Here is a 26,477-nt window from a genome sequence, read left to right as displayed (position 1 = left end):
CACCACCACTCCTTCCGCCTCTCCTCCTCTCTCCTGCCCCATGTGCCATATGTTTAGTGATGATCCTGCCTCCTTTAGTGAAGATAGGGGTAGGTGTGTTAAGTGTAGTCTTGGAGGCCAGGCTGGAGCAGTTAGAAGCGCGGCTCCGCACAGTGGAAGCTAAGCCGGCTAGCCAGGTCGTTACTCGTAGCGCGGGCCGCGCTACCAGGGCTAACTTAGCTAGCACCCCAGCGCCCTCCCAACAGCCGGGAGACAGTCAGGGGTTTGTACCGGTTGGGAGGAAACATAGTGCTAAACGCAAAAACTTAGAGCACCCGAGACTCCACGTTAGTAATAGGTTCTCCCCCCTCAGCGACACACCCGCTGAACACTCAACTCTGGTTATAGGCTCTTCTGAAGTTAGAAACGTGGAGCTCCCAGCGGCTACTGTCAGGTGTTATCCGGGGGCCAGAGTTGGTGACATCGAGGGGAACCTTAGGATGTTAGCTCAGAGTAAGTCCAGGTTCCGTCGAGTCGTGATTCACGCAGGCGGTAATGATGCCCGACGGAGACAGTCAGAGATGGTTAAGTTAAACGTAACTTCCGTGTGTAAACTGGCTAAGACGATGTCCGACACTGTAATTTTCTCTGGTCCCCTGCCGAACTTAGTCAGTGATGAAATGTACAGCCGCTTTTCATCATTTAACCGCTGGCTTTCTAGATGGTGCCCAGAAAACGGCATTGGTTTTGTGGATAACTGGAGCGCGTTTTGGGGGAAGCCCGGTCTCATGCGGAGAGACGGCGTCCATCCCACCCGGGACGGTGCCGCTCTTCTTTCTAGAAACATTTCTGCTAGCCTTAGTCTGTTAACCTGACAATCCAGAGACGAGACCCGGGCGCAGAGCAGCAGTGTAAAACGCTCCTCTGAGCCTCCCTTAGGGTTAGTGCCGGTGCAAAACCCATGCAGGGAAAGTCAAGCAGGTCCTAGCTTTAGCTTATGTGCTGAAAGACAAATGAAAGGAGCGCGTCATAGAAACCTTAAAGTGACAGACAGCAGTTCTCACAAGCAGAATTATGATGTCATTAAATGCGGTTTATTAAACATTTGATCCATTTCCTCCAAGTCCCTCTTAGTCAATGAGTTAATCATTGATAACAACCTCAGTCTTTTAGCCTTAACAGAAACTTGGCTCCAACAGGATGACTATGTTAGATTGAATGAAGCAACCCCCCCCACTTATGCTAACTATCAGAAATCCAGGATTTCAGGTAAAGGAGGTGGTTTGGCAGTAATATCACAGTCTAGCTTACTTCTCAGCCCTAAAGTTAAAAATGCTTATAATTCATTTGAAAGCATCATATTGTCTTTAAGTCACCCAAACAGGAAAACTCGAAAACCTGTTTTACTCATAATTATTTATCGCCCCCCCCGGCCCATATTCAGAATTTTTAACTGAGTTTTCCGACTTCCTATCGACTATTGTCTTAGATTCTGATCAAATTATAATATTAGGGGATTTTAATATTCATGTTGATGACCCCAGTGACTGCCTAGGAACGGCTTTTGCAGCTTTATTAGATGATGTTGGTTTCACCCAAAGTGTGAATGAACCCACTCACTGTCATAAGCACACCCTGGATCTTGTTCTAACCCATGGTATAGAGATCAGCCAGCTGAGTGTCCTTCCTCTTAACCCCATCATTTCTGATCACTTTATGATTACCTTCCAGCTTACACTGGAACATCCTTCTGCCCCAGTGAATAAGAAACAACTTAGAAGAACCTTAACTGACCGTTCTGTGTCTGAGTTTAAACACACAGTTCAGCCAGTACTTAGTGATATTCTGAGAAAATACTCTGAGACCAGCTCCCATAGTATCAGTCCTAATATAAATGACCAGTTTGTTAATGATGCCTTACAAGCCCTCAGGAGTACACTCGATGTTGTTGCCCCCTTGAAACCTAAGTTCGTTAGACAAAACCGAGTAGCACCGTGGTTTAACGCTGAAACTCGTTCTCTTAAACGAGAAACCCGTAAGTTGGAAAGAGAATGGCGCCGCTCCGGTTCAGAGCAGTCTCTGGATATCTGGAAACATAGCCTATTAAATTATAAAAAAGCTCTGCGTAGAGCTAGAAGCCAGTACTATTCAACCTTAATATCAGAGAATGGAAACAATCCAAGATTTCTTTTTAGCACTATAGCTAAATTAACTCGCAGTCAGAGCTCAGTAGAACCACATGTTCCTGTTTCTCTCAGCTCTGATGATTTTCTTACATTTTTCGATAGTAAAATCTCAAATATTAGACATAAGTTAAATCAAGTTATTCCTACTATCAGCCCAGAACAGGCTGAAGCGGTAGAAATGGAGGCATCCATAGAAACCTCTGTAACATTAGACTGCTTCACTGCTGTGGATCAAGCGGAAATAACATCAATTATTACGTCCTCCAAATCCTCAACGTGTCTGTTAGACCCAATTCCCACTAGACTTTTTAAAGAAACTTTTCCCCTAATTAATGATCCCATATTAACAATGATAAATACCTCTCTGGAAATGGGTTACGTGCCACAGTCTTTTAAATATGCAGTTGTTAAACCTCTTCTGAAAAAGCCCAGTTTGGATCCTAGCATCTTGGCCAACTATAGACCGATATCAAACCTGCCCTTTATTTCTAAAATCCTAGAAAGAGTTGCAGTTAAGCAGCTTTACTGCCACCTACAGGACAACAGCCACTTTGAAGACTTTCAGTCGGGGTTTAGACCTCACCACAGTACGGAAACTGCACTAGTTAAAGTCTCTAATGACTTGTTATTGGCCTCAGAAAAGGGACTACTTTCTATTCTGGTCCTGTTGGACCTCAGTGCAGCCTTTGACACTATCGACCACGGTATTTTACTCCATAGATTAGAGCAGGACATAGGGATCAGAGGATCTGCTCTCCAGTGGTTTAAATCCTATCTGTCTGATAGGTATCAGTTCGTTAATGTAAATGGCCATTCCTCTCAGTGCACTCGAGTCAACTATGGAGTCCCACAGGGCCGATCCTGTTTACGCTTTATATGTTACCCCTAGGAAACATAATCAGGAAACACAGCATTAATTTTCATTGTTATGCCGACGATACGCAGTTGTATTTATCCATGAAGCCTGACCAGAATGACCAGATAGAGAAACTGAACGCCTCCATCAGTGACATCAAGACCTGGATGACAATTAATTACCTCCTCTTGAACCCAGAAAAAACTGAGGTCATTATACTTGGTCCTAAAAACCTCAGAGATGCTCTGTCTGCTCAGATAGTCTCCCTGGATGGTATAAGTATAGCCCCCAATTCCACAGTTAGAAACCTTGGGGTTTTACTTGACCAGGATTTATCATTTAAGGCTCACATATCTCAGGCATGTAGAACTGCCTTTTTTCACCTGCGGAATATTGCTAAGATCAGAAATATACTTTCTAAGAGTGATGCTGAAAAACTCATCCATGCATTTGTTACGTCGAGGCTGGATTACTGTAACTCCTTGTTAGCAGCGTGTCCTAAGAGTTCCTTAAGAAGTCTCCAGCTTGTTCAGAACGCAGCTGCTAGATTGTTAGCTGGAACCAGCAGAAGAGATCACATCACTCCTGTGTTAGTTTCGCTCCATTGGCTCCCAGTTGATTCTAGAATTAAGTTCAAGATCCTCCTGTTAACCTATAAGGCCTTACATGGAATGGCCCCGTCCTATATTAAGGACCTCATAGTCCCTTACCAACCAATCAGAACACTTCGCTCGCAAAATGCAGGACTGCTTGTGGTTCCTAGAATTAGTAAAAGTACGGTTGGAGGTAGAGCGTTTAGCCACCAAGCCCCTGTCTTATGGAATAAACTCCCAGCTCATGTAAGAGAGGCCGACTCAGTTTCTACATTCAAAGTTAGACTGAAAACATTCCTCTTTGGACAGGCTTATTGTCAGACTAGTTAGTATTCAGAGATTATTTAACTTAATGTTAATTTGTTTAAATTAAACTTAAAAACTATTTCTTTTAAAAGGCTGCTAGAAGTTGAAGCTGGGGTAACTATGGTGCACTGGGGTTCTGTCCTCTTTTCTTTTCTACTTCTACCATTCCTCTCCTCTATTCTTGATCATAATTTATCATTTAGTTCTCCATGCCTCTGTTTGGTGCAGTGCGATTCATGTATTGTCCCTCTTTTCCTCTCCCCTCCTGGGGAGTGGGAGTGCTTCCAGACTCCAGTTGGCTCATCCGTGCTCCAGTTCCTGACCGTTTACCTCGCCTTTGCTCCCGCTCCTTCACCTGGCTGTGGATCCTGCCTCTGGCTCGTCTCTGCTCTGTACCTGACCGAGTACCTCGTCTCTGCTCCTGCTCCTACACCTGGCTGTGGATCCAGCCTCTGGCTCATCTCTGGCTCGTCTCTGCTCTGTACCTGACCGAGTACCTCGTCTCTGCTCCTGCTCCTACACCTGGCTGTGGATCCAGCCTCTGGCTCATCTCTGGCTCGTCTCTGCTCTGTACCTGACCGAGTACCTCGTCTCTGCTCCTGCTCCTACACCTGGCTGTGGTTCCTGTCTCCGGCACGACTCGCGCCTTTGACTGTCCCCACAACCACGGCTGGATGAAGCTCGTCTGCTGGACTTTTATATATGTAGTTGTAGATTTAGATAAGTTAATTCTTCTCTAAGAGTTCTGGTAAATCGCCTGTCCGTCCTGGGGGAGGATCCCTCCTTCATGTGGGCACCCCTGAGGTTTCTTCGTTTTTTCCGGAATCCGTTTTTTTTGGGAGTTTTTCCTTACCGCGAAGGGGGGTCTAAGGGCAGGGATGCCAGTATAGCTTAGTCAGTTTGTTAGTTCATTTTAGTATTTTTCTATTGAACTCTTTGTATTCGTGATCCTTTTGATTTCATGTTTTACTTCGAAGCCCATCGAGACGACTGTTGTTGTGATTTTGGGCTATACAAATAAAATTGAATTGAATTGAATTGAAATTGAATTTGACTGCTCAGAACAATGGTGTTAAAATCCAGACTGTCGTCTTCTACAGAGTGAGGTGTTCTCCAGCTACAAGTCACACTATATATTTAAGGGACTTATAGGAATGGCCCCTCATTGTCCAGTAACATGTGTGTCTCCACTGTATGAGGGCAGCATTAGTGATAGGGAGCTATTAAAGCAGTCCGGCCTGGTGTCACTACTGAAGCCGTCAATGGCCATTATGGTGGACAAGGGGTTCCTTGCGGAGGATATTGTTCCATGCAAAGTCCACATTCTTGCTTTCCTGAAGAACAAAACCCAGCTGTTTGAGGCAGAGGTCAGTACGACACAGTCCACAGCAAGACTCAGAGTTCATGTTGAGCGCATTATTTGAAGGGTGACACAAACTCTTCAGTGGGATGATTCCCCTTTCACTCACTGGTAAAATTAATCAGCTATTTGCTGTTGGCTGTCTTTTGGTGAATTATCAAAACTGGCCACTAGTTGAAGCCTGGGCAGCAAATCTTAATGAAAAAGTAATTAATTTCTTAATTAAGGCTTTTATGTTCTCAATTCAACTTCTTTTTTTGTGTGTGGCCATAACAAATTATATGTATATTAACTGTCATTCCCATAAAAATGAACATGCTGGTGAACATGTTTTGCTAAAGTGAAAAATGCAACAGATGGAATTGATGTATATATTTACATTATTTGCATCCCTGCATATAATTCTCTCAACAACCTAACACGAGAATTCCTTGTGCAACAGTTTTTATTGAAGTACAATTCCTAAACAATTTCATTCAATCTCTGAATTCTGAAGATAAGTATGTTGGCGTTTACACGTAACAACTAACAGGTGATAAAGATAAAGATAATTAAATATTTGTTTCATGGTAGTTAGCATTAGCAAATTACTTTTAGAGCTTTCTTTGTAGCATGACACATGAAATTTACAGTAAATCCTTTTCGCGTTTTTTTTGCATTTTGGGGTGTTTTGCTAGAAAGACGAACAATGCATCTAACGTCTCTTATAGTGACCATTGGTAGCTCCAAAAGACATCTTTTAAACTCCAAAAACTCATTTCCATGTTAACAACGATGTGCTGCCATCCACTCCACCAACCGGAAATGAATGAGCGGTCAAGTACCGGATGCAGAAGTAAGTTGTGCATATAGCCCATCGGGCACTACATCGCCCATTCTGGAAAAACGGGTGTTCGGCAAGGCAGCTGACGCATTGCATGATGGGATTTGTAGCTAATACGGTAGTGAAGGTCACAGACACATTGGGATTGGGCCTGCTGTCAGATCAAGCAGCGCAGCTGATTGTAGGATACCTTTACCTTTGTCTGTCTGGGCAGATCAGAATTAATGCACTTCGTGAAAGCAACCATCCTCCACTTTGTGTCAGACGGTTCAGGCTTCCATGGCGGGCGTGAATTTCTGATAATGCACACTTCGTCTGCCATTATCCCCCACATGATTGGTACAATTCATGTTGTTTTCCACCAAAATGAAGACAAGTTGTGCGGAAGTTTACCTGTTGCAATGCAAAAATCAGGTGTAAAAGTAGCCCTGCGGATTTTTGAAATGATCACAGAATTGTCCTGAAAGTTCGACTTTAATCAGAACCAAAAAAGAACAACAAAAGTTAGAAATGCCTCCCGTCCATATTTAGAACCCACTAAATGACTTTTAGAGTCACATGGTTGCTGGAGCCTATCCAAACTACTGTTGGGCGAAGGCAGGGGGGTCACCAGTTTGTCTTAGGCCCAAACACTCACACATGCACACTTGGGGGCAGTTTAGAAACCCCACAGAAAGAGCCTGACTGGGATTTGAAGCAGGACCTTCTGGCTTCGAGTCTTGCCTCATGCCTCCATTTAGCTCCGTGTTTTGGTTCAGCACAGGCACATTTCTGGGCCATGTATGACGTTCCTGACCTCCCCCACAAAGAAAAGCATGCCGTGTATGTGCTGGGTGTGTAAAGTAATGGATGTCCACATGGCCCATTACATATGAAAGTGGGGGATAATGTGAAATGTGAAACAGATGTTAATCTTGTTTCACAGGCACTGATGTCAACACCTTTGCAGTGCAAAGGGAAGCATGTGTGTGTGTGTGCGTTTGCTTGCGCACGAGCAACCTCAATTGAGGGGAAGGCTTCCCATAAACACCTGTTTTGTTCCGGTTAATGCCTCTCGTCATGGTGAAGAAATGATGGCCTCAGTGAAAGAGGAGTGAGAGAGGGGGCTGAGGCAGGAAAGGGGCGGGGGTCGCCTTCATTCGTGAAAGAGAAGAGCTTGTGTGGGACGAACACATTCGTTTATTCATTCGCCTCATCTATTTTCAGCCCAGTGGGTTTATGGTTATTGGAAAGGCGTTGCTCTTTCCCAGAAGGAGTCGATATTTCTCTGTCTCCTTCATTTCTCCCTCTTTTTCTCTAATTCAATATTTTTCTCCAAAACACCACTCTGTCCTCTGTGCCCGAGCGAGGAATGCTGGCAGGCCTCTGGGAGGAAGCCGAGTGGACGAGACTGACAGCAGTGATCCCGTAAAAAACCTCTCGCTCAGGTCGCCTCTCCGAGCTCAGATATCCGTCCATCTGCCTTGCTTACTGATGCATCTTTATCTTTCCTTGTTCACAGCTCTTACGGGACTCTTGAGACCCACTGTGGCCAATTTACAATGCTGATGCTGGCTAATGACTTTTAATGACGACTTGTTATGGATCATAAAGCCTGGCTCTGTTACTGCCAGTATTAGCTTTAACTACAGCCCCAAAACACACACTGGGGCTCTATTCGAGTAATTAAAATGAGCCAAGACAGCGAGAGGAAGCGGTGGGAAAGAGGTGTAGGAAGGCATGTGTTGTACACACAGCCTTTATAAAGCCAAGTGTTTGTGTGCGTTTGAGTGGTTACTAGTGTCCCACAAGTTCACCCCTCTCTCGGTCTATCTCTCAGCTCATGCTGGTTTGATTCCCACAAGCCTTTTTTCTCCAAATATTGACATAACTTCAGGGATGTGTGGATCAAGAGCTTTATTTCCCATAGAACAGTCTTCCAGGGCTGGCCAACCCTGGTCCTCAAGAGTCTCAATTCTGCCTGGTTTCCAGCGCTCCCTGGACTGCTTGATCCTGACTTCCTAAACCAGGTTTCTTCTGTCAATCAGGATGTGGAATCACTTGAGTCAGCCAAACAGCAGAAGGATGGTCAAGGAGAGCTGGAGACCAGGCATGATTGTGGCTCTTAAGGGCCAAGGGTTGGTCAGCCCTGGAGTAGTGCAAGGCCGGATATAGGCATGGGCAAGGAGGGGCGCAATGCCCCCAAAAGGCGGTGACTGCCCCCTCTGAATGAGATGACCAGCAGAAATCATAGACGGTAAAAAGAATTGGCGAATGGAGGAATGACGTCACCCATAGAAAAGGCCTTACCTCCAGCTCTCGTGATCCCTCACCATCGCTTCCTGATACGGGCGCCGCAATCTAGCATCCAGTCGACAGTGATTGGTCCGATTGGCAATGGCAACAGTAGTTGCCATAGATACGATGACTCAGAGCAACTTGGACCAATCGCTGTCGACTGGTTTCAACATGGCAGTGCTCGTGTCAGGAAGCAATGGTGCTTTTTATTCGGGAACACAAGAAGGGAGGGGTTGAGCTTTCCGTTGTTTTTTAAGTCAATGGCAAAAATTCAAAAATAACTAAAAAATAAAATTACACCCCAAAAAAAAAAACACCTCAGAAACAAACAAAAATACACAAAACCTTAAAACATGTAAGAATAGGACAGATAAACAAAAAGGCTGACAGAAATGAGTCAGTCAGTCATTTATTAAAACAGATTATGTGTGATGTTTTTAACCGGTTTTGATAAAAATCTGTTGTTTTGAGTGTCCTCTTTGACCTAAATAACCGGTTAAACTCAGAGATTCAAACACTTTTCTTATCCTGTAATTTGAGAGCCAGTTTTTGTCTGTTCTGTTGTCATAGACTTTGTGTTGAGCTGAATCTGCTTTTATAAGGTGACTTTTGTTTTAGTCTTTCTTCTTATGAGGAACACAAGCCCCTGGTTTTTTGTTTGCTCACTGTTTTACCTTTTTTTAAATTAACTTAACTAACAAAATATGATGGTTGGTCCTCTGGCTGTTCTATACTTCCATTTTGCCAAAAATAAATATTTTTAGATGTATTTCACTCCAATACTCCTCATCTAGATGTAAAATATTGTGCATTATATTTGTTATTTTATATTTTTCTGCAGATGTTATAGAGAAGGTAGCTTGATTACAATCCTGAATCTAATGGACTAGGCTGAAGCGTCATGCTTATCGAAGCCCATCTAAAGATACAATTTACAAAGAAATAAAAGTTAACATGAAGTAGACACAAACAAAATAAAAATACTTAAGAAAATACATATTCATTAAAACACTTCCGTACAAAAGATTAGGGTCACCCAGACAAATTGGTCTTTTCCATTAAGAAAAAAAAAAGTTATTTATACATGTTCACCAGTCCAAAATCCATTAATAGGCACATTCATAAAGTAAAGAAAATAAATGTATTGCACACAAGGCAAAAGCCTCTGGTGTTTTGTGTATCCAAATATGGAGCAAGGCTGTGGAGCAGAACCAATTCACACTTATAACAATGTCCAAACATAAAACAGTCTAACAGCAAACATAGAAGTATGATTATTGATAGATATGTACATACACAAAACATAAAAAACTGTAAATATTTCTGAAGATAAATTTGAATCGTGTGGGGCAACATTTGAGTCTGTCTGCTACTAAGATTTAAGTGGACCCAAATCAGTGTTTATATTTAAAATGTGATCTTTCTATGTGTGTATCTTTCTGTGTGTAGTCACATGTGTGTATATGAGTATCTGAAACTGAAAGTGTCCTCGTTAGTGAGGCAACAGGACTATAATAGACTATAATAGATAGTGAGTGTACTGGGTGTGGTAAGAAATTCTGTCTAGGGCATGGAGTGTGAAAACCTATTTATCTTTTACCTCTTCTCACTTTCTTTCAGTTATTTGTTGTCATTTTGTTTAATTTTAGCCTAGTGTTTCTTTCAAAGTATCTGTCCAAAATACAATATTCTTATCATCAAATGTGCTATTTGATGATAAAAGCATTGTTTTAAGTACATGTGAGCTGTTGAGTAAATGAAATCAGTTGGGCAGGCCTCAAATAATAATAAAAAACGAATAGTTTAAAGAGTTTAAAGACATGTTTATATGAAATGGCTAAGACAGCTGAAAACGTAAGAGAGCCGTGTTACTACAATTTTTATAATTGACACACTAACAATGTTACTCCTTGTTGGGGGTTTGGCGCCATCTGGTGGTCAGTTTTGTGTAGTGCATATCGATCGATAGCTCGGTAATCGATTATTATCTTCAAGTAAGTCAATGATTATCGATTGCAGGTGTAGTGATCCAAAGTTCAGCTGCTTCAGCGAAAAAGCTCCCCTGCAAAAGATGAGAGGCAGACGGGCATCATGGCTCTGAAAAACACATTTTTATTTCAAATTCTTAAATATGGCTCCGTGGTTTGCGGCTCTCCGCGCAGCGGCAGGGCTGCAACCGCCGCCATCCTGGGACGGAGCCCCTTCCGGTGCTACTACAACAACGCCGGTGAACCCAGGTCCCGAGGAGGAGCGGGCGGGACGTCCCACGCTCGGGTGGTGGACCTCCGCAGCGACACGGTAACCAAGCCCGGTCCGGCCATGCGGCAGGCCATGGCCGAGGCTGAGGTTGGGGATGACGTGATGGGGGAGGACCCCACAGTTAATGGTAGGAGTAAAGAAATACTGTTGTCTTAAAGTTAACCCAGTTTAACGTGTAAAGTATTGTAATGATCGGTGTTGCAATCACTTTGCTATCTTTTTTTCAAAAACGTTTTAAAATTGTGTTTTAAAGGAGCAAAAGAAAACCGTTTTTAACTTTTAAATTGCACAACTCACACCAGCTGATCATTGACTGAGTTGTATGAGCAAAACGTTCAAAAGTAGAAAACATGGCAACAGGAAAAAAAACTCTACTTTTCAAAATAAAAACTGAAAGGATTTTTTGCAGATTTACAGCAGACTGCAGCTGATTTGTTTGGGATGGAGGCTGCAATATTTGTCCCCTCTGGCACCATGAGTAACCTCATTGCAGGTAAGAATCGCAAAACCTTCAAGTAGTTGACCTTTCACCTTGTCTGGAGGGTTGATTGTGCCGCCGTTTGTCGGTGCAGTGATGGTGCACTGCAGAGAACGCGGAGATGAGATGATCGTAGGGGATCTCTCGCACTTGCACATCTACGAACAAGGGGGGAGCGCGCAGGTGAGTGAGCTGCACAGCCAGCAAAAAAAAAAGAAGAAAAAAAAAAGTCTTATTTTGGTCAAATGTGTGTTTATTGTAATGATGCAGCTGGCGGGAGTCCACTCCACCACAGTCACCACCCTTCCTGATGGGACATTTGACCTGAAGCAGCTGGAGGCAAAGATCCGCCACGGTTACCCCGATCCGCATTACCCACGCTCTCGCCTCATATGTGTGGAGAACACACACAACATTCAGGGGGGGCGTGTGCTGCCGCTGCCCTTCCTGCAGGAGGTGTGGCTTATTTATGCACTGACATGCAAAACAAATATGTAAATCTATGTATTCATGGTATCTTAGTTTGGACATACGAGGCTGAAGGATCCCGGTATTGTACTACTTTTCTCTTTGTTTTGCTCTTTAAGGTTCGTGCTTTAGCAGACCAGTATGGTGTGTCTCTCCACATGGATGGAGCCAGGGTGATGAATGCTGCCGTTGCCCAGGAGGTGCCTCCATCTACTATTCTGCAGCACACACACACCGTCAGTGTGTGCCTCTCTAAGGTAAGTCATAACAACAAACTTGTAAATTCTGAAAGGAGAAAGAAAGAAAGTTGTTTCTTTTTGTGTCCATCAGGGTTTAGGCTGCCCGGTTGGTACTGTGCTGGCTGGACCACGTGACTTCATCTCCAAAGCGTTGCGGTGCCGTAAGGCGCTGGGTGGAGGAATGCGACAGGCTGGTATTCTAGCAGCAGCTGGCAGGTTCTCCTTGGAGAATATGATCGGGAGATTAGTGGAGGATCATCGCAATGCAAAAACCTTCGCTTTAGGTGAGCGCCGACAACCTAATGTGCCAGACGGCTGTCGTTCTTGTCCATCTACTTATCTGTGCTCCATTTCTTTGCCAGCTCTGCTCGACTGCAAGCCCCCTCTGTTTGCTGTGGACGTGTCTGCGGTGGAAACAAACATCCTGCGCTTCGCCCTGCAGGATTCCACCATGACCCCCCAGGAGTTCTGCACCCGCATGAGTGAGGTCGGGGAGGATGAGGAGGCGGCTCTGGGGCAGGGAGTGCAAGTTCTCATGTACCCCCATTTTGGGAACTCTGTCAGAGCTGTGTGGCATCTTGGGATATCCTCAGAGGACACTCGGCTCGCCATCCAGAAAATGCGATTTGTGGCTTCTCGATACTTCACAGGAATCCGTCATTAAACAGTGAAAAAAAAACATAAATATTTAAGAAACCATTTGAACCAAAAAAATAAGAAGAATCTCATAAACAACTACAAAATAAGAAAAAAAAAATAAAAAAAAGAAAATAAAAGAGAAGGTACTTTGGATACTGGCTTCTTTCTATCAATCATTTACTTTACTTTTTAAATGACTTACAATAAATTTCTACCTGCTGACAAGACTGTTTGTTCCTTGTAAGTGTACTAAAATGTTTACAGTCTACTCTGGGGTAAAGAGTTTAAAAAAAATAAAATACTGTAGGTTCTTTTTGGTTTACATCTATTATTTATTATGATAGTTTGTGTTTACAGCTAAGGCATTATGTATAAGAAAAATGCAGTAATACCTTTATCTAAATATGATTAATAACAATAGTTGTTTAAGATTAAATCTATTCAGTTGATTCTATATATTTTAGTGTTGACAGTTTTTTGAAACTGCTAAACTGACTTTTGGCCACAGGATGGCACTAGTGAGTCAGTTTGTAATTCTTAAAGGCATCAAGTGCACAAAAACTAAGTGAAGATTAAACATTTTTCTAAAGTATAGTTTTAGACGTTTATTATAAAGTTTCTGTTGAAAAAATGAAGTGAAAAGGTGCAAAAAACTTGGCAGCGGTGGGATTCGAACCCACGCCATCGAAATGACTGGAGCCTAAATCCAGCGCCTTAGACCACTCGGCCACGCTACCGTGTACCAGCATTAGTGGAAAATGGTACTTTATATACGAAATAGATGTAGATTTGCTTAATACGACAGGACTACCATGGGAAACAGACTGTGATTCTGTTGTAATTATCCTTTACATTTAAAAACGTCGAATTGCAGAGTATTCTAGCGGTTATTATTGAAAAAGATTTACAATAACGACGCCATCTTAAGTATACGAAGTAATATAAGCAATACACATAAACATTTGTATAAACGATGGTTACGTAATGACTTACACGACGTAAATAATAACGTCCGCTAAAAATAAATATCAGACATGTGGTAGCCATAGCCGAATGATTGGCAATTTACTGGCACTGTGCAAAAACTCGTCGCGAACTCATTGGTTTGTTCTAGTACACAGTGCAGTTAAAGCCATGGCGCTAAACGCAACGGAATGCTGCGTTCACGTGCTCGTTCATAGTTGTAAACATTATTGTTGTTGATTATCTGCACGTTTAGAAATCAATTGTGGTTCTTTTGCTTAATATCAGACTTTGTATCAATTATTAGGATTAAAAACGAACAAATTATGTTGTATTTTTAAATACTTACTTCAAAATTTAGAGGAACACGTGGCATTTCCAGAGTTTCTGAAGTAGGCAAACCCAGTGGGTGTGGCCACAAGGGAAGTGGTGCTGTGAAACGTGCCGAGGAGCATAATCGTTGTGGTGGACTGACAGTTCGACCGTACAAGTACAACAGCTAGCTGCCAAACACGTCCCCGGACCTTCAGGACAGTGTGGAGAAGAAGGAGGACTCCACTTTCATCTGGGAGGGGTTTTCAAAGGCTGCTAATGCAATCCTGTTTATTTATCTTCGAGCTGAAGCCGAGAAAAGGAAGAGGACCTAAGTGGCTGGTTCATTGTGATCATCTGCCCGGATTGAAGGAGTCTGTTTGGATCTGATCTGCAGGTTTGTTGTTGGATTTATGGATGGATGGATTGAAAAAGTAAATATATTATTTGACCAAAATACTTTTACCATTAAAAATATATATGTTTATAGATGCTTTCCGGGTTATTGTGCATTAACTGCTCATCAAAATAAAAAAACATGTTACTACATAATCATAAATATTGATTTTTGCATTATATTTTAACCTCGATCATAATGCAGCAACATTTCCTCAGGTAAACATGGCCGTTCAACAATCATAAACACTCTCCTCTTCAATAACAACATAGGCAACATGGAGGAAGACCTGATGTTTACCATGGAGGAGGAGGGCAGTGCCCAGAGGACCTCCGAGCAGAGGAATGGCATCAGACCGCGACCTTCCTCTCTCAGCGACGCCAATGGCACCGATGATGAGAATGATGAACATTTCATCTCACCAATCCTGGGTGACTCTGCCAAAGAGGTTTGCCACTACCTGAAAAATCTGGGTTACACCAGACAGCTGTCAAACTCTCTGCCCAAAACCAACTTTCTGTACAAAGTAAGATGTTTGTGCAAAAGTAAAAATTCTGTTTGCTCCATAATGTCATTCAGTTCTGCATTTGTCTTGACCTTATAAGGAGTGTGCATGGCTGCACACGTGCATGTTTATTACTTGTATGTGTGGAGTGAGGGCTGGCTGCACGCCCTTTCAATACAATCGGACTAGAACAGGAAGTACAGGAAGGCGGCTTTCACTCCATATGATGAAGATGAATGTTTTCATTTTGCCTGGATTTATTATCAGCCGCACAATAGTTTGATTCAGTGCTTCTTATCTCCACCAGTGCCTGTGGGGTGAATAGCCTTTTTTAAGTTCTATTTTGCTTTTCTGATTAAAAATGTCATAGAGTTTATGTTTAAGCTGATGCTATAAATCAATAAACTGATGGTTCTCTTTACCTCTCCAAATAGCATGATGCAGAGGCTCATTCGTACAGTGTTTTGTCTGAGAGCGCACGGGTATGTTGCAAATTAACTTGCATTCCTCCATTCCCGCTCTGCATTTCCCCTTTCCATTTCCTTCCTGGGATTTTTTTCCCCACTTCCCCCCCATCACTCTACTGCCAAAACTCAATTGAAATCCATCTTCCTGCTGAAAACTCACCTGCAACCATCATCAATTGCAACGTTGTGGCCAGTTTGCATTTGCAGGGCATGTCAGACCTCGCTGCTTGCAAGAGGTCTGACCCGTCCTGTGATGTTTTCCTCAGTGGGAGACACGACCGGTCATATTTCTCCTCATGTCTCTGAAAATAGAAGCACGTCTTCTGGCGAGCGATACGAGGGAGACGTGCCGCTCCCCGCTGTAGGGGCAGACTCGGGCTCAGCTGACAAATTTAGACCCCGTGTGACAGCTGATTTACTGCAGAGTCCTGTTTGCATTTTGTTTATCAAAGCTGCAGATGGCCACAAAGTTCTGCACGACTCTATTTCGTTCATTTAATTCAGTAGTTTCTGCAAAGGAGAAACAATTCAATGCAGAAGTTATGAAATTAAAAGCATCTGTGCTACTAAATATTATTGTGCTTTACCAAGACTGCAACAGAATTCAAATTTGTTGCATTTTGGTTTCATGAACACCATTTTCAGCACTTAAAATGGATTGTTTTCCCATTGCAAATCAGCTTCAAAAGCATTTATCCCCCAAGAGCTTTGCACAACTTCCCCTCCTACTGTTCTGCTAAACCCCTTGAGGGGAAAAAAAAAAGACTTGTCATCTTTTTGTGCAGAAACAAGTGTAAAAACAGAGGTTTTTACTGTCTGCGTCTGCGCAGGCGGCGTGGAAGAATGCCATTGAAAAGGCCCGAGCCATGCCCGACCCCTGGGCACAGTTTCATCTGGAGGAGATTCCAACAGAATCCTGCATGCGGTACAGGTAGGAGACTTGTTATTATTATTATTTACAGACTGACCATGAATACATCACTTAGCATTATTGATACTGATATATGATTGAGCTATTATTGATATTTATTAGTAGTTACGTGGCTGCAGACAGTAGGAGTTTTGTTAATTTTGCTGAACATCATTAGAATGCAGCAGGCTTCTAATACAAAGCAGACACGTTATCAGGAAAGCTGATAGGAAGAGCGTTAAAGCGATCACATGTTGGCTTAATGTTTGCACATTCGACACAGATATGCATGAGCTGACTGCAGGCTTCCCTCCACCTCACACATATGTTGGCTAGTTGTAGCTGTTGACAAACACCAGCCAGGTTCTGAAGAGGCCTTTTAATCGTCCCATTCATAGCTGTACAGCAAAGAGTGTGCTGAATTTGAACTCTTGCCCTGGTTTGCCCTTTTAGTGGGCTAATTTTACTCGCTTGTAATCTCACCCCTCATTGCCCCCCCCTTCATTGCAGCCTCGGTACACCGTGTTCCCAGTCCGAGGCGACTCTGCAGCAGAGATGACCGAAAGGTCAGAAATTGGATCGTTCTTTTTGGGGCGCATGAGTGGAAAATGAGCTCCGTGCTCTCAGTCTAAAGGCGCTCATGTATCATCTGTTTACGTGCAGGATGCATGAACACAGCACACACTTTAAAGCTCATCTACAGCACCGTTGGTTTAGGGCCCAATCGCAGAACCACGGTCCAGATAAAACACAGATGGAGTCATTGTGCTTTTTTAGAGAAACTGGAGAACACAGACGGTCCTTGTTTCATCCATTTCTGCTTCCTCAGTGGTAAAAACAAAGTGGTTTATGTGGCTCCCTGAAAAGAACGAGAGCTGTGGACAAAGCTGTTCTCTTGGCAAAGGGGAGTGAACCTTTTTTTTTTAGTTTGGGAGTTCAGTGTGGAAAAGTGAACTTAAAAAGGAAAGGAAGTCAGCAGTGTGACACCCACGCATGAGTGGGTTTACAATATGGAGGGGGCTGTTGTTTATACTGTACTGGTTTGCAGTACTATGAGCTCCACACTTATAACTATTTACACATCCAAGCAATTTTTCTTCTATTCTTCATTTGTATTTTGGGCAAATGAGAGTTACTTTTAGGACTTTTTTTATTATCAGCATTTAGGTATTTTTGTCATTTATAATTGAGATTTTCCACAACTTAATATTTCTGCAGGTACAATGCCATCACAGGGGAATGGCATCAAGACCAGATCCACATTAAAATGGGTTCTCAGGTATTACAACTCAAAAGTACATGTTTTTTCCTCAACTAGCAGCTGATGTCTGATGTTCCCACTGTTTGATTTCTTTCAGCCGTTTGGAAAGGGAGCCATGAGAGAGTGCTTTCGATCGTAAGTTTTAGTATTTATTTTCTGTATCTCAAAAAAGAAAAATGCTTTATTTCTGCACAATAATAACAATGCAAGCCTAAATTATCTCATTTTAGCTTTAAATTAACAATGTTTTCATTTAGAATCCACACTTTAGATGTTTACATTTTTGGTAAAGCAGATTTTGGGAACCCCTTTTGTTCTGACAGTCTTTTTGGATTTTTTTTTTTTGGTAAACAAAATTCCCTTCCACAAATAAAAAAGGCAGAAAATGAGCAGATGAGAACAAAAATAGCTCTCGACTTGAACAAGCCCAAACATATCTTGCTCTGCAGTGTACGTGCACAGACTGTACACATCTGGATTTGGAGCATAAATTGTTCTGTGAAGACTAGATCACCACGTCTCCAAGCTGATGTTGCAACTTAAAAGAAAAACACATCTCAGATCTTTATTTCTGTTATAGCTTCGTTTTTTTTTTTATATTTAAAGTTCAACAGTGACGGCAAATGAACAAAAAACATGGTAATGTTGACGTCTTTGTCCCTGCAGGAAGAAGTTGTCCAATTTTTCTCACAGCAGCAACTGGAAGTCGGCTTCCAACTATGTGGCAAAGCGTTACATGCAGGAGGTGGACAGAGACGTTTACTTTGAGGACGTCAGGCTGCAAATGGAGGCCAAACTCTGGGGAGAGGAGTACAATCGACACAGACCTCCCAAACAGGTGGAGGAGAAATGTTCCCACTCATTTACGAGGGCAAAATCAACTTCAAATTGCTGCTTTTTGGTAATGTTGTAGTGTGAAATATTAGAAAAGGGATCTTTTTTTATCCGGGCTGGGGACCGGCACAGGGAGACCCAGACTTGGGCCCCCTTGTGGCTACAGAGTTAGGCAGTAGTGCGATGGGACCTTTCCAAGGACCCAGACTGGATGAGGCTCATCACGCCCCTGGGAATAGATCTTTAAAAAAAAAAAAAATAAATAACGTTTGTGCTGTAAATCCTGTAGAACAGGTCAAGTCATTTGACGTTTTTCTTTGCCGGGAAGACAAGGTCAAAAAGATCATGAATTATGATCAACATAATTGCATGTAACTTTTTGCTGTTTTTCATCATTTTTGAGCTGTGGAATGTAAAGACTGTGAAGAAAATGTTCTTTTTTAGGAACCGCTTAAACCTGAATCAGTCAGTTTTTTTGTTCATAATCAGACTAAAGATCAGAGATTTCAGCTTTTATTATTCAAAACGAATGTGCCAACCTTTTTAGCAAACACAACCCACAGATTCTGTGCCTTTTTATTTATTATGCGTTTGTATTTTTTTAGGTTGACATCATGCAGATGTGTGTGGTGGAGATGACAAACAGACCCGGCAAACCTCTGTTCCACCTAGAGCATTACATCGAGGGCAAGTACATTAAATACAACTCCAACTCTGGCTTTGTCAGGGACGACAACATCCGACTCACTCCACAGGTGAGCGGCTGTCTCCTGGTACATTTGAACTCAGATGACATTGCTTTAAAAAGAAATGTCCTTTTTTTCCGTCTTGCAGGCTTTCAGTCACTTCACCTTTGAGCGCTCGGGCCACCAGCTGATCGTGGTGGACATCCAGGGAGTGGGAGATTTGTACACGGACCCCCAGATCCACACGGAGAAGGGGACTGACTTCGGAGATGGGAATCTAGGTATCCGTTTGTTTGGGAAAACTGCTGTTGAACTATAGTGGGCCAGGAAGATGGGATCTGAGAAGACCTGTGTTCCAGGTGTGCGGGGCATGGCTCTGTTCTTCCACTCCCACATGTGCAACAAGATCTGCAAGAGCATGGGCCTGACGCCGTTCGACCTTTCCCCGGAAGAAATGTCCCAGCTGGACGGCACCAACAAACTTCTTGTAATTCAAAACGTTTTAAAACTCAGTGCAAGAACAGTGGGTTGTGTTCTGAGGTTTGTTAATTCTCTTTCTCTTTATTTTTTGGTTTTAAGAAAAGCGCACAGACGGTGCTGAGGGGCTGCGAGGAGCAGTGCGGCTCGCCCCGAGTTCGGACCTGGTCTGCCAGCCGGGCGCCGCCGCTCTTCTCTCGCCTGTCCGAGACGTCATCTGCAGACGAGAGCATGAGCGACGCCGAGTCCATCCCCTGTTCACCTCTTAATCCCCCCTTCACAGCAGTCGGATCTCTGGGTGAGTCACTCTATGTGATTTAGCGTTAGCACATCCAGCTGAGAATAAATGTTTGAATCCTTAATGCATTTTCCAGGCTTATCTTTTACTGGAATGAATGAACATGAACGATTCAGCAATAACAACCAAGGGGAACACAAGGTGAGTTCTAACTGACCTGCAGAGATTTTTAGCTGGTTTTAAAAAAAGAAAAAAATACTCTAAAAAGCACAAAATTCACAAACAGCACAGAACTAAAGGAGGCACAAAATGAAATGAATTTCCTGGAAGTACAAACCACCAGCAGAAAATTATGTTTAATCTCACAGAAAATAAACTAATTATCTGCCCTCATGTCAGATTAAGAAGTGTTTTTGTTGGTCAGGCCTCGATTTGTAAAAGGCGACTTAATGCAGTTTATGATTTTTGTTTAATATTAGTAATGATGTTTGATTCTAATTGTTTTTGTCTAAGTACTGGAGCTCAGTAATGGTTTCATGTGCGTTTAGATAGCAGTTTTGTGAGAGCAAACCAAAATATTAAGGTTTATCCCATGCAAGTTTTTCACTGCATTCCGTAAGAATAAGTAGTACACTTAAAGTTGATTTTATTAAGTATCACAGCCCCATTCACTCATGCACACATATTCAAACACTGACTTCATGCTGGTGCAAACCTTAAACCGTCAGGAATAATGTTGTTGTCCTGCCAAAGGACACTTCAACACACATGTTGCAGGAACTGAACCATCAATCTTCTGATGGGAGGTTGACCGCTTTACATTTTTACCATAGCAAGTATACTATAGATCATGTGCTTGTAGTGTAGAAAAAAATACTTACTGAAAAAATACTAACTGAATACAGAATAAATTGGCACATTTTAAATTTACAAATGAAATATAAAAACTAAACTTTAAGAATACTGCCTCACTTTTAGTATTGACTAAGTATACTTGTAGTACATGTAATAGACTACTTTTTGCTGAGGGATCCTGCAATCTGTTCCTTGATGCAATATTCTAATGATAGTTGCTGTGACAGGTTGGGTTCACGGTCTCTTATTTGCATTGTTTTTCCTACTCAAACAAAGGGGTTATGGCAGTTCAACCCGTGTCGAGCTCACAGAGATCCATTTGTTTACACTCCTCCAACAAGCAGTTTGCTCTTCTTGCACAACACGTACAGGCCCCCTGCTAATCTGCTGAAATGCGGTCATCACATGAGGCCAGCACAACAATGTGTGCGTTCACGAGTGCTGCAGACAAAGCTCTCAGCCAGCAGCACGGTTTGTGTAACACTTTGTTCACACAAAACAAATCTGCTGTCTGCTGTGACTTTTATCTCTTTCTGAGTCACAAAACTACCGCAAAAATGTTATCTGGTGGGGGCTTTAACCTACTTTTGTGGGTGTCTTTCTGTCTTATAATTTTCCTGTCAAAGCATAAAGCTGTTATTTGAGGCGCGTTTTGAACGTAAAGGGAAAAAAAACACTGAATATCAGTTGCAAACTACATCGTTCTTTTTCATGTGACCTTCATGTAGTAACATATCTGAATAAATTGTAAACACTGCCACCAAGTGGCGGAAGATGGCAACAACAGGTGCCTCTTTGTGTATGAGTTTGTTGCCAAGAATCCAACAGGAGAAAACAATTAGGTTAATAATAATTAGGTTTTATGTTTGATTTTTTTTTTTTACAAGTTCTCAGTTGTTATTTCATTTTTTGTTTTGTCAGGAATCAGAAAGCGGTGGAGACAGCGGCTACCCTAGTGAGAGGAGGAGCGAACCAGACTCCAGCGACCACATGGATGGGGTAAACATCTATGCATCCTTTTTTTTTAATTACAGCTGAACCAATCCTGGGGTTTTACTGGCTGAACCTCAAAAATGCACTGAAATTCTTTTTTTTTATGGTAGAATTTGTTTTTATCAAGACATTTGAAAAGCCTAAATGTATATTTAAAGCTAATTTTTTTTAATTAATTTAGAAAGTTTACTTAAACTTGTAGAAATACTCCACATGATCAAAATATATTGTGTCAGGCTAACTTTTCTTCACTTTTTGAAGTTTTTAGACTCTTTTCCAGGTTCTTAACTCATACCAGCTTTAAGGGCAGGACGTTTTTTGTGATGCATGTCATATATTGTCATAGGTGCACCAGCGCTACCACAGACCTTACTCAGAGTCGGATGAGGACAGTATCAGACGGGTAAACAAGTTTTTAGATCTTTCCTCCCTCTTCGGCCATAATCATCAATCACCTTTCTATCGTTCCTTTTTTCCTCATCACCTCCTCAAGCCTTTTTTTCTTCTAACTTAGTTCCCCATTTTTTTTCATTTTCTCCTCACCAGAAGAAGATGGTAGCTCCTCCAAGAGTCTCTGCAAACTTTAACTCATGCAGTCCCATCTATGAAGCGGTGATTATTTGCACGGAGGCTTTTAAAAGTAGTTGCTTTGGAAGCAGCTCTGTGCCATTTTGCTCCTCTCAAGCTCTATGTTTGCTGGAAAATCCATTAAGATGTACACTATTTTTTTGATTTGCTGCTGCTTCCTTGTCAGCTTTTGTCAATCTGTAGCTTGTAAAAAACATATTCAAATTTTCAGAGAAACCAAAATATATTTGGAGCTGAAACAGCATCTACCTCAAATTGAGCAAATTTTCCATTTTTAATGACAGGTACCAGCTTTGTGTGTTTTTTGTGCGTCATGCTGCTTACAACTTCATGTCACATGATTGAAGTGTTGTGTCATCTCTCTGTTAAAGCTCCAGCTGGATGGGTGTGCCCCAGAGTGGGATGTAATTATCTGATGACTAAAAAGGGTGATTACTTTTTAAAAAAAAATCTTCTTCCATCTTTTCTCCCATCTGTTTTCACTCCAGCTGACAGATGAGAAATGGAGCTTCTTCCATTCGTCTCGCTCTCATGTCCACCGCCCTTCCTGTGTGGCGACAGAAGTGGAGCGCCTCAACACTCTGCTGCAGAAAAAGATTGGACAGTCAAATCTGGGAAAGGTAGGAGCCTGAAAAAAATCAATTAGCTCTGATGGAAATACTACTGCAAAAAAAAAAACAAATATATGATAAAAGACGAAGCATTTTTTTCTATTTTTATCTCAAATAAAGTTATATACAGTCATTAGAGCATCTTGAGATGTTTTCCTTCAAACAAAATGAACTTTTTGTTGCAAAACAAATCCAAAAGATCCATCGAAATGCTCAAATTTTCTAGAAATTTCAAGTAAAAATGGATTGTTGGGGTTAAAAATCTGTATTGTAAAGCATTCATCGAATAATAGTTCATGTTTTCCATTTATGCATTATTTAAACAGCATGGTTCAAACAAATGTTATTTTTTTATTACTATTTTAATGAGGTTGCCTAGCAACTACTTTAGTTAAACGACACAACAGTAAGTTAAGGCTATGCCATCATCTGTAGTGGAAAAAATAAATGTAAAACGCATTAAGCAGATCAGAATTAATAGCATAAAGTGCAAACAACAGCATGTAAATTAGAAATACAAAAATCGTAAAAGAAAGAAAACTAAATACTAAAAATGTAAATATGGGAAATGTTTTTTCAAGTGGAGGCAAATGTCTAAAGACGCACACATCTACAGCAAACTCACCAAACAGAACACCTTGTAATAAAATCAACAAATGTACCTATTAATATAGAAACAGATGAAAGTAGAATTCCTCAAATTTAAAGATTAATAACACAAACTGATTCTTATTCTTTATATAAATATTTTTTATAAATGATACAAAGACGTTTGAGGGGAGAAAAACAAATTTAAAACCCAGCTGTTAAAATCGGCGTTTTGTTAAAATTGTTCAGAAAGTCTTGTGTCAAATCCTGATTGAAAGTGTTTTTGACCTTTTACTACTTTGACCTCTCAGGTCCATCTGGCCATGGTCCGGTACCACGAAGCGGGGCGCTTCTGCGAGAAGGACGAGCAGTGGGATGAGAGCTCCGCCATGTTCCACCTGGAGAGAGCGGCGCTGTGTGGGGAGCTGGAGGCCATCGTAGCCTTAGGACAGTGTTACCTCCGGTTACCGCATCACATACTGCCTGACATGGAGTTGGAGGTAAGCTGAATTTTACCGCTGGGCCTCCTGTTAGGGGTTACAGCTCTGACAGGTTTGGTTTGTTGGCAGGACAACGCTGGGAACCGGATGAAAGGTTTCAAATATCTGCTGCAGGCCGCTGAAGCTGGAGACAGATCCTCCATGATCATAGTGGCCAGAGCCTTTGATAGTGGAATCAATCTGTCGGCTGACAGGTCAGTTTGGATTTATGCTCAGAACTCAAGAAAAAGAGTCCTGCGAAGCTGCGGACACACCGGGAATGTAAACAAGAGAACATATTTAGCTCGTTCTTGAACACGCGCCTGGCTCATAGTGTTCATACTGAGCTAGCAGGGAGGGGCTTCCTTTTTTTTCCTTCCTTTTTCTGTGTTTACTAAAGCATGTTTATTCCAATGCATGAAAGATTCAATTCCAGTCAGACACTAACCACAACTATTATTTTTCCTCCATGATCAATTTTGAAACAAATTAAAAGGGATGCCATCCACACGTCACTTCCAAACCTGAGTCTCTGATTGGTCAAAGTTCAACCTGGTTTAACTTGCAATGTGCGTTCAATGGCCGCGTGTTTTGACCTGAAATGGTTCTAGCTACGGAAGCCCGAAATGCACGTTTACATCGACTTTTCAGTGGAAGCAGACACGTGTGAATGTAGCTTTACAGAAGTGGTGAAACACTGCCCTCTGTTGGGGTTGTAGAGTTTTTATGATTAATGATTTTTATACTTTCACACTTTTTTTTTTTTGTAATAAGTTATTTTTGTTTTTTCCTGCAGAAAACAAGACTGGGCTGAAGCAATTCACTGGTACGACAGTGCGCTGAACATGTCGGACTTTGACGAAGGCGGGGAGTTCGACGGCACGCAGGATGAGCCGCGATACCTGCTGCTGGCCAGAGAAGCGGAAATGTACCAGAAGGGGGGCCACAACCTGGCTGCAGACCCTCAGAGAGCAGGTCTGAGCCCAGACTGTTAAGGGAGAATATCAAAAACTCTAGAGAGACTTTGATATTTCCAATCTGAAGGGAACAGAATAAACGTTATTACAACCCTGCTACTGTGTGAATGCAAAGCTTCATATGTACAGACTTCCACTCATAGCTATGGTCATTTAGTCAGTCTTGTGACCTGCGTCTGTAACATTTTCCCTCCCTTTGTGTCTCTGCAGGTGACCTGTTCACAGAGGCTGCAGAAGCCGCCATGGCGGCCATGAAAGGTCGCCTGGCCAACCAGTACTACATGAAAGCTGAAGAGGCCTGGGCAGAAGTTGAGGAGTAACTAAAGAGGTGGCAATATTTTCTGTTTGACTTTTTGTCGCTTATTTTTTAATTAATTTAGCTTAACGCTTGAATGATTTTGGATAATATAAATTTTATGGCAGAATTTTTGCTGTTGCCGGTTTGGGTGTGTGAGTGAGTGCTAAGCCGCTGATGATCATTCTTGTTTTGTTTTTTTTTATCTCTTCAAATGTGAAAGTAATCATCCTGACCTCTTTTCTCTCTCATTTCCTGTCTTTGGTTAATTTAAATGAATACGGTTGTGTAAAAAAAAAAAGGTTATTTACAAAAAAAATGGAACAAAGAAGACTGTTTACTTATCTTTCTTTAATAAACGTTTATGCATTTATGTCTGAAAGATGTATGTGCAAAATATGTACAAGAATTTAAAAATAAAGTTTGCATTGGTTTATATGAGCCATGCTTCCTTTGTGATCATTCCCTTCATTTGTAATTGAGTTATTTGTAGTTTCTGTGAGAAACAAAGCCACTTTTGAATTTTCTATAAAATCTCTCCTTTTCATCTTCCTCAATAAAACCAAAGCACACAAAAAAAAGTCATGGACTACATCCATAATTCTTCTGTTTTGCTCATCTTCTGGGACTCCAAAATCTTCAACAAACCATCTCAATCTGCTTGATTGATTTAATTTAGATTAGTTAAGTTTATGAATTTATAGCTGAGGTGCAACGATAGAAGATAAACTATGTAAAGGTTTTTATATTCCTGCTGACATCCTGAGGCCTTGATTGTTCTACTCTTCCTCCAGAGTGCACTGATTTAAAATATATTGATTGAAAAGTTGGATATTTTTCTGATTTCTCAGTTTATGAGCTTAAATCGCATATTTTCTTAGGCTGCATAATTTTTTCCTTTTTCTTTCTATCAAATCATAAACTAATTGAGTTGTGTTTATGTTCAGGTTAACAGCAGGAGTAAGTAAGAAAAATAATGACGACTCACCAAAATAGACCTACGGTATAACAAGAGAAGATTTCCTTTTTGCCTTGAATTGTTTAAACCTTTTATAGGAGTCCGTTAGCTGCTCCAGGATAATCCGGTTTGGCACAGGAAGTCTTTTATTTTAAAAGGAAAACATGCCAGCTTCTGTGAAAAGTAAAAAACAATTTCACATTTTGAGAAAACGCAAGTTTTTCTTTGAATCCGTTGTGCAATCCTAGGCACTTTAACATTGGGCGTTGGGTCATCTAGACCCCACAAGATTCTTCAATGATTTGTGATCTTCACTGGTGTCCATGGATTACATGAAATCCTCTTCACCTTTATCCACCTTTGTCATGGTAGGGAGAACACGTCAATGGTCATCTTGACCCCATAGGATAGCACAAGGGGTATTTGTGCTTTTTCAAGTCAAAAAATTAATATACCGGTAATTCATATTTATTACAAAAATAACAAAGTAATGAATGCAAAGCAAATATCAAATTTTCCTAAAGACTTTGTGGCTCCTACTACTCCAACACATAAAAGGTCAAATGGCTTTTTAAGTGTTGATGGTTGCAGACCTCTGCTTTAAACCAACAACATGGCTG

General features: G+C 41.6%; 2 protein-coding genes, 2 long non-coding RNA genes and 1 other non-coding gene across 13 annotated transcripts; 2 read left to right on the top strand and 3 right to left on the bottom strand.

Moving 5' to 3' along the window:
- Positions 1-8,773: 8,773 nt before the first annotated feature.
- LOC105356572 lies at positions 8,774-11,390 on the bottom strand. Its single transcript, XR_910684.2, has 2 exons — positions 11,171-11,390; positions 8,774-10,442 (listed from the first exon to the last, which is right to left on the bottom strand). It is a non-coding gene; the product is annotated as an uncharacterized LOC105356572 (long non-coding RNA).
- Positions 10,374-12,688, top strand: LOC101170713 (probable low-specificity L-threonine aldolase 2). Its single transcript, XM_004080467.3, has 7 exons — positions 10,374-10,766; positions 11,049-11,132; positions 11,212-11,300; positions 11,388-11,573; positions 11,705-11,842; positions 11,916-12,108; positions 12,187-12,688. Exons 1-7 carry the CDS (start codon positions 10,472-10,474, stop codon positions 12,486-12,488), a joined length of 1,287 nt encoding a protein of 428 aa, XP_004080515.1. The 5' UTR covers positions 10,374-10,471; the 3' UTR covers positions 12,489-12,688.
- Positions 11,687-13,926, bottom strand: LOC110017218. Its single transcript, XR_002292543.2, has 2 exons — positions 13,776-13,926; positions 11,687-12,466 (listed from the first exon to the last, which is right to left on the bottom strand). It is a non-coding gene; the product is annotated as an uncharacterized LOC110017218 (long non-coding RNA).
- Positions 13,119-13,200, bottom strand: trnal-uag. Its single transcript has one exon. It is a non-coding gene; the product is annotated as a tRNA-Leu (tRNA).
- Positions 13,849-25,340, top strand: eef2k (eukaryotic elongation factor 2 kinase). 9 transcript variants are annotated; one of them, XM_023949264.1, is made up of 20 exons: positions 13,887-14,135; positions 14,408-14,661; positions 15,075-15,122; positions 15,938-16,038; positions 17,236-17,296; positions 17,376-17,413; positions 17,945-18,116; positions 18,718-18,867; positions 18,947-19,079; positions 19,158-19,285; positions 19,378-19,573; positions 19,650-19,714; positions 21,290-21,367; positions 21,708-21,764; positions 21,908-21,973; positions 22,438-22,569; positions 23,460-23,648; positions 23,718-23,842; positions 24,424-24,602; positions 24,815-25,340. In XM_023949264.1, exons 2-20 carry the CDS (start codon positions 14,413-14,415, stop codon positions 24,922-24,924), a joined length of 2,277 nt encoding a protein of 758 aa, XP_023805032.1. In that variant the 5' UTR covers positions 13,887-14,135; positions 14,408-14,412; the 3' UTR covers positions 24,925-25,340. The 9 variants fall into 9 exon arrangements, with proteins under 9 accessions (XP_023805035.1, XP_023805032.1, XP_023805034.1 ...); XM_023949265.1 differs by having other exon boundaries at positions 13,899-14,135; positions 14,354-14,661; XM_023949269.1 differs by having other exon boundaries at positions 13,900-14,135; positions 14,408-14,583.
- The last annotated feature ends 1,137 nt before the right edge of the window (positions 25,341-26,477 follow it).

Source organism: Oryzias latipes, chromosome 19 (assembly GCF_002234675.1).
Source record: "Oryzias latipes chromosome 19, ASM223467v1".
Classification (NCBI taxonomy): domain Eukaryota; kingdom Metazoa; phylum Chordata; class Actinopteri; order Beloniformes; family Adrianichthyidae; genus Oryzias; species Oryzias latipes.
Note: the sequence above shows the minus strand (reverse complement) of the source record. Positions and strands in the feature narration are given on the sequence as shown.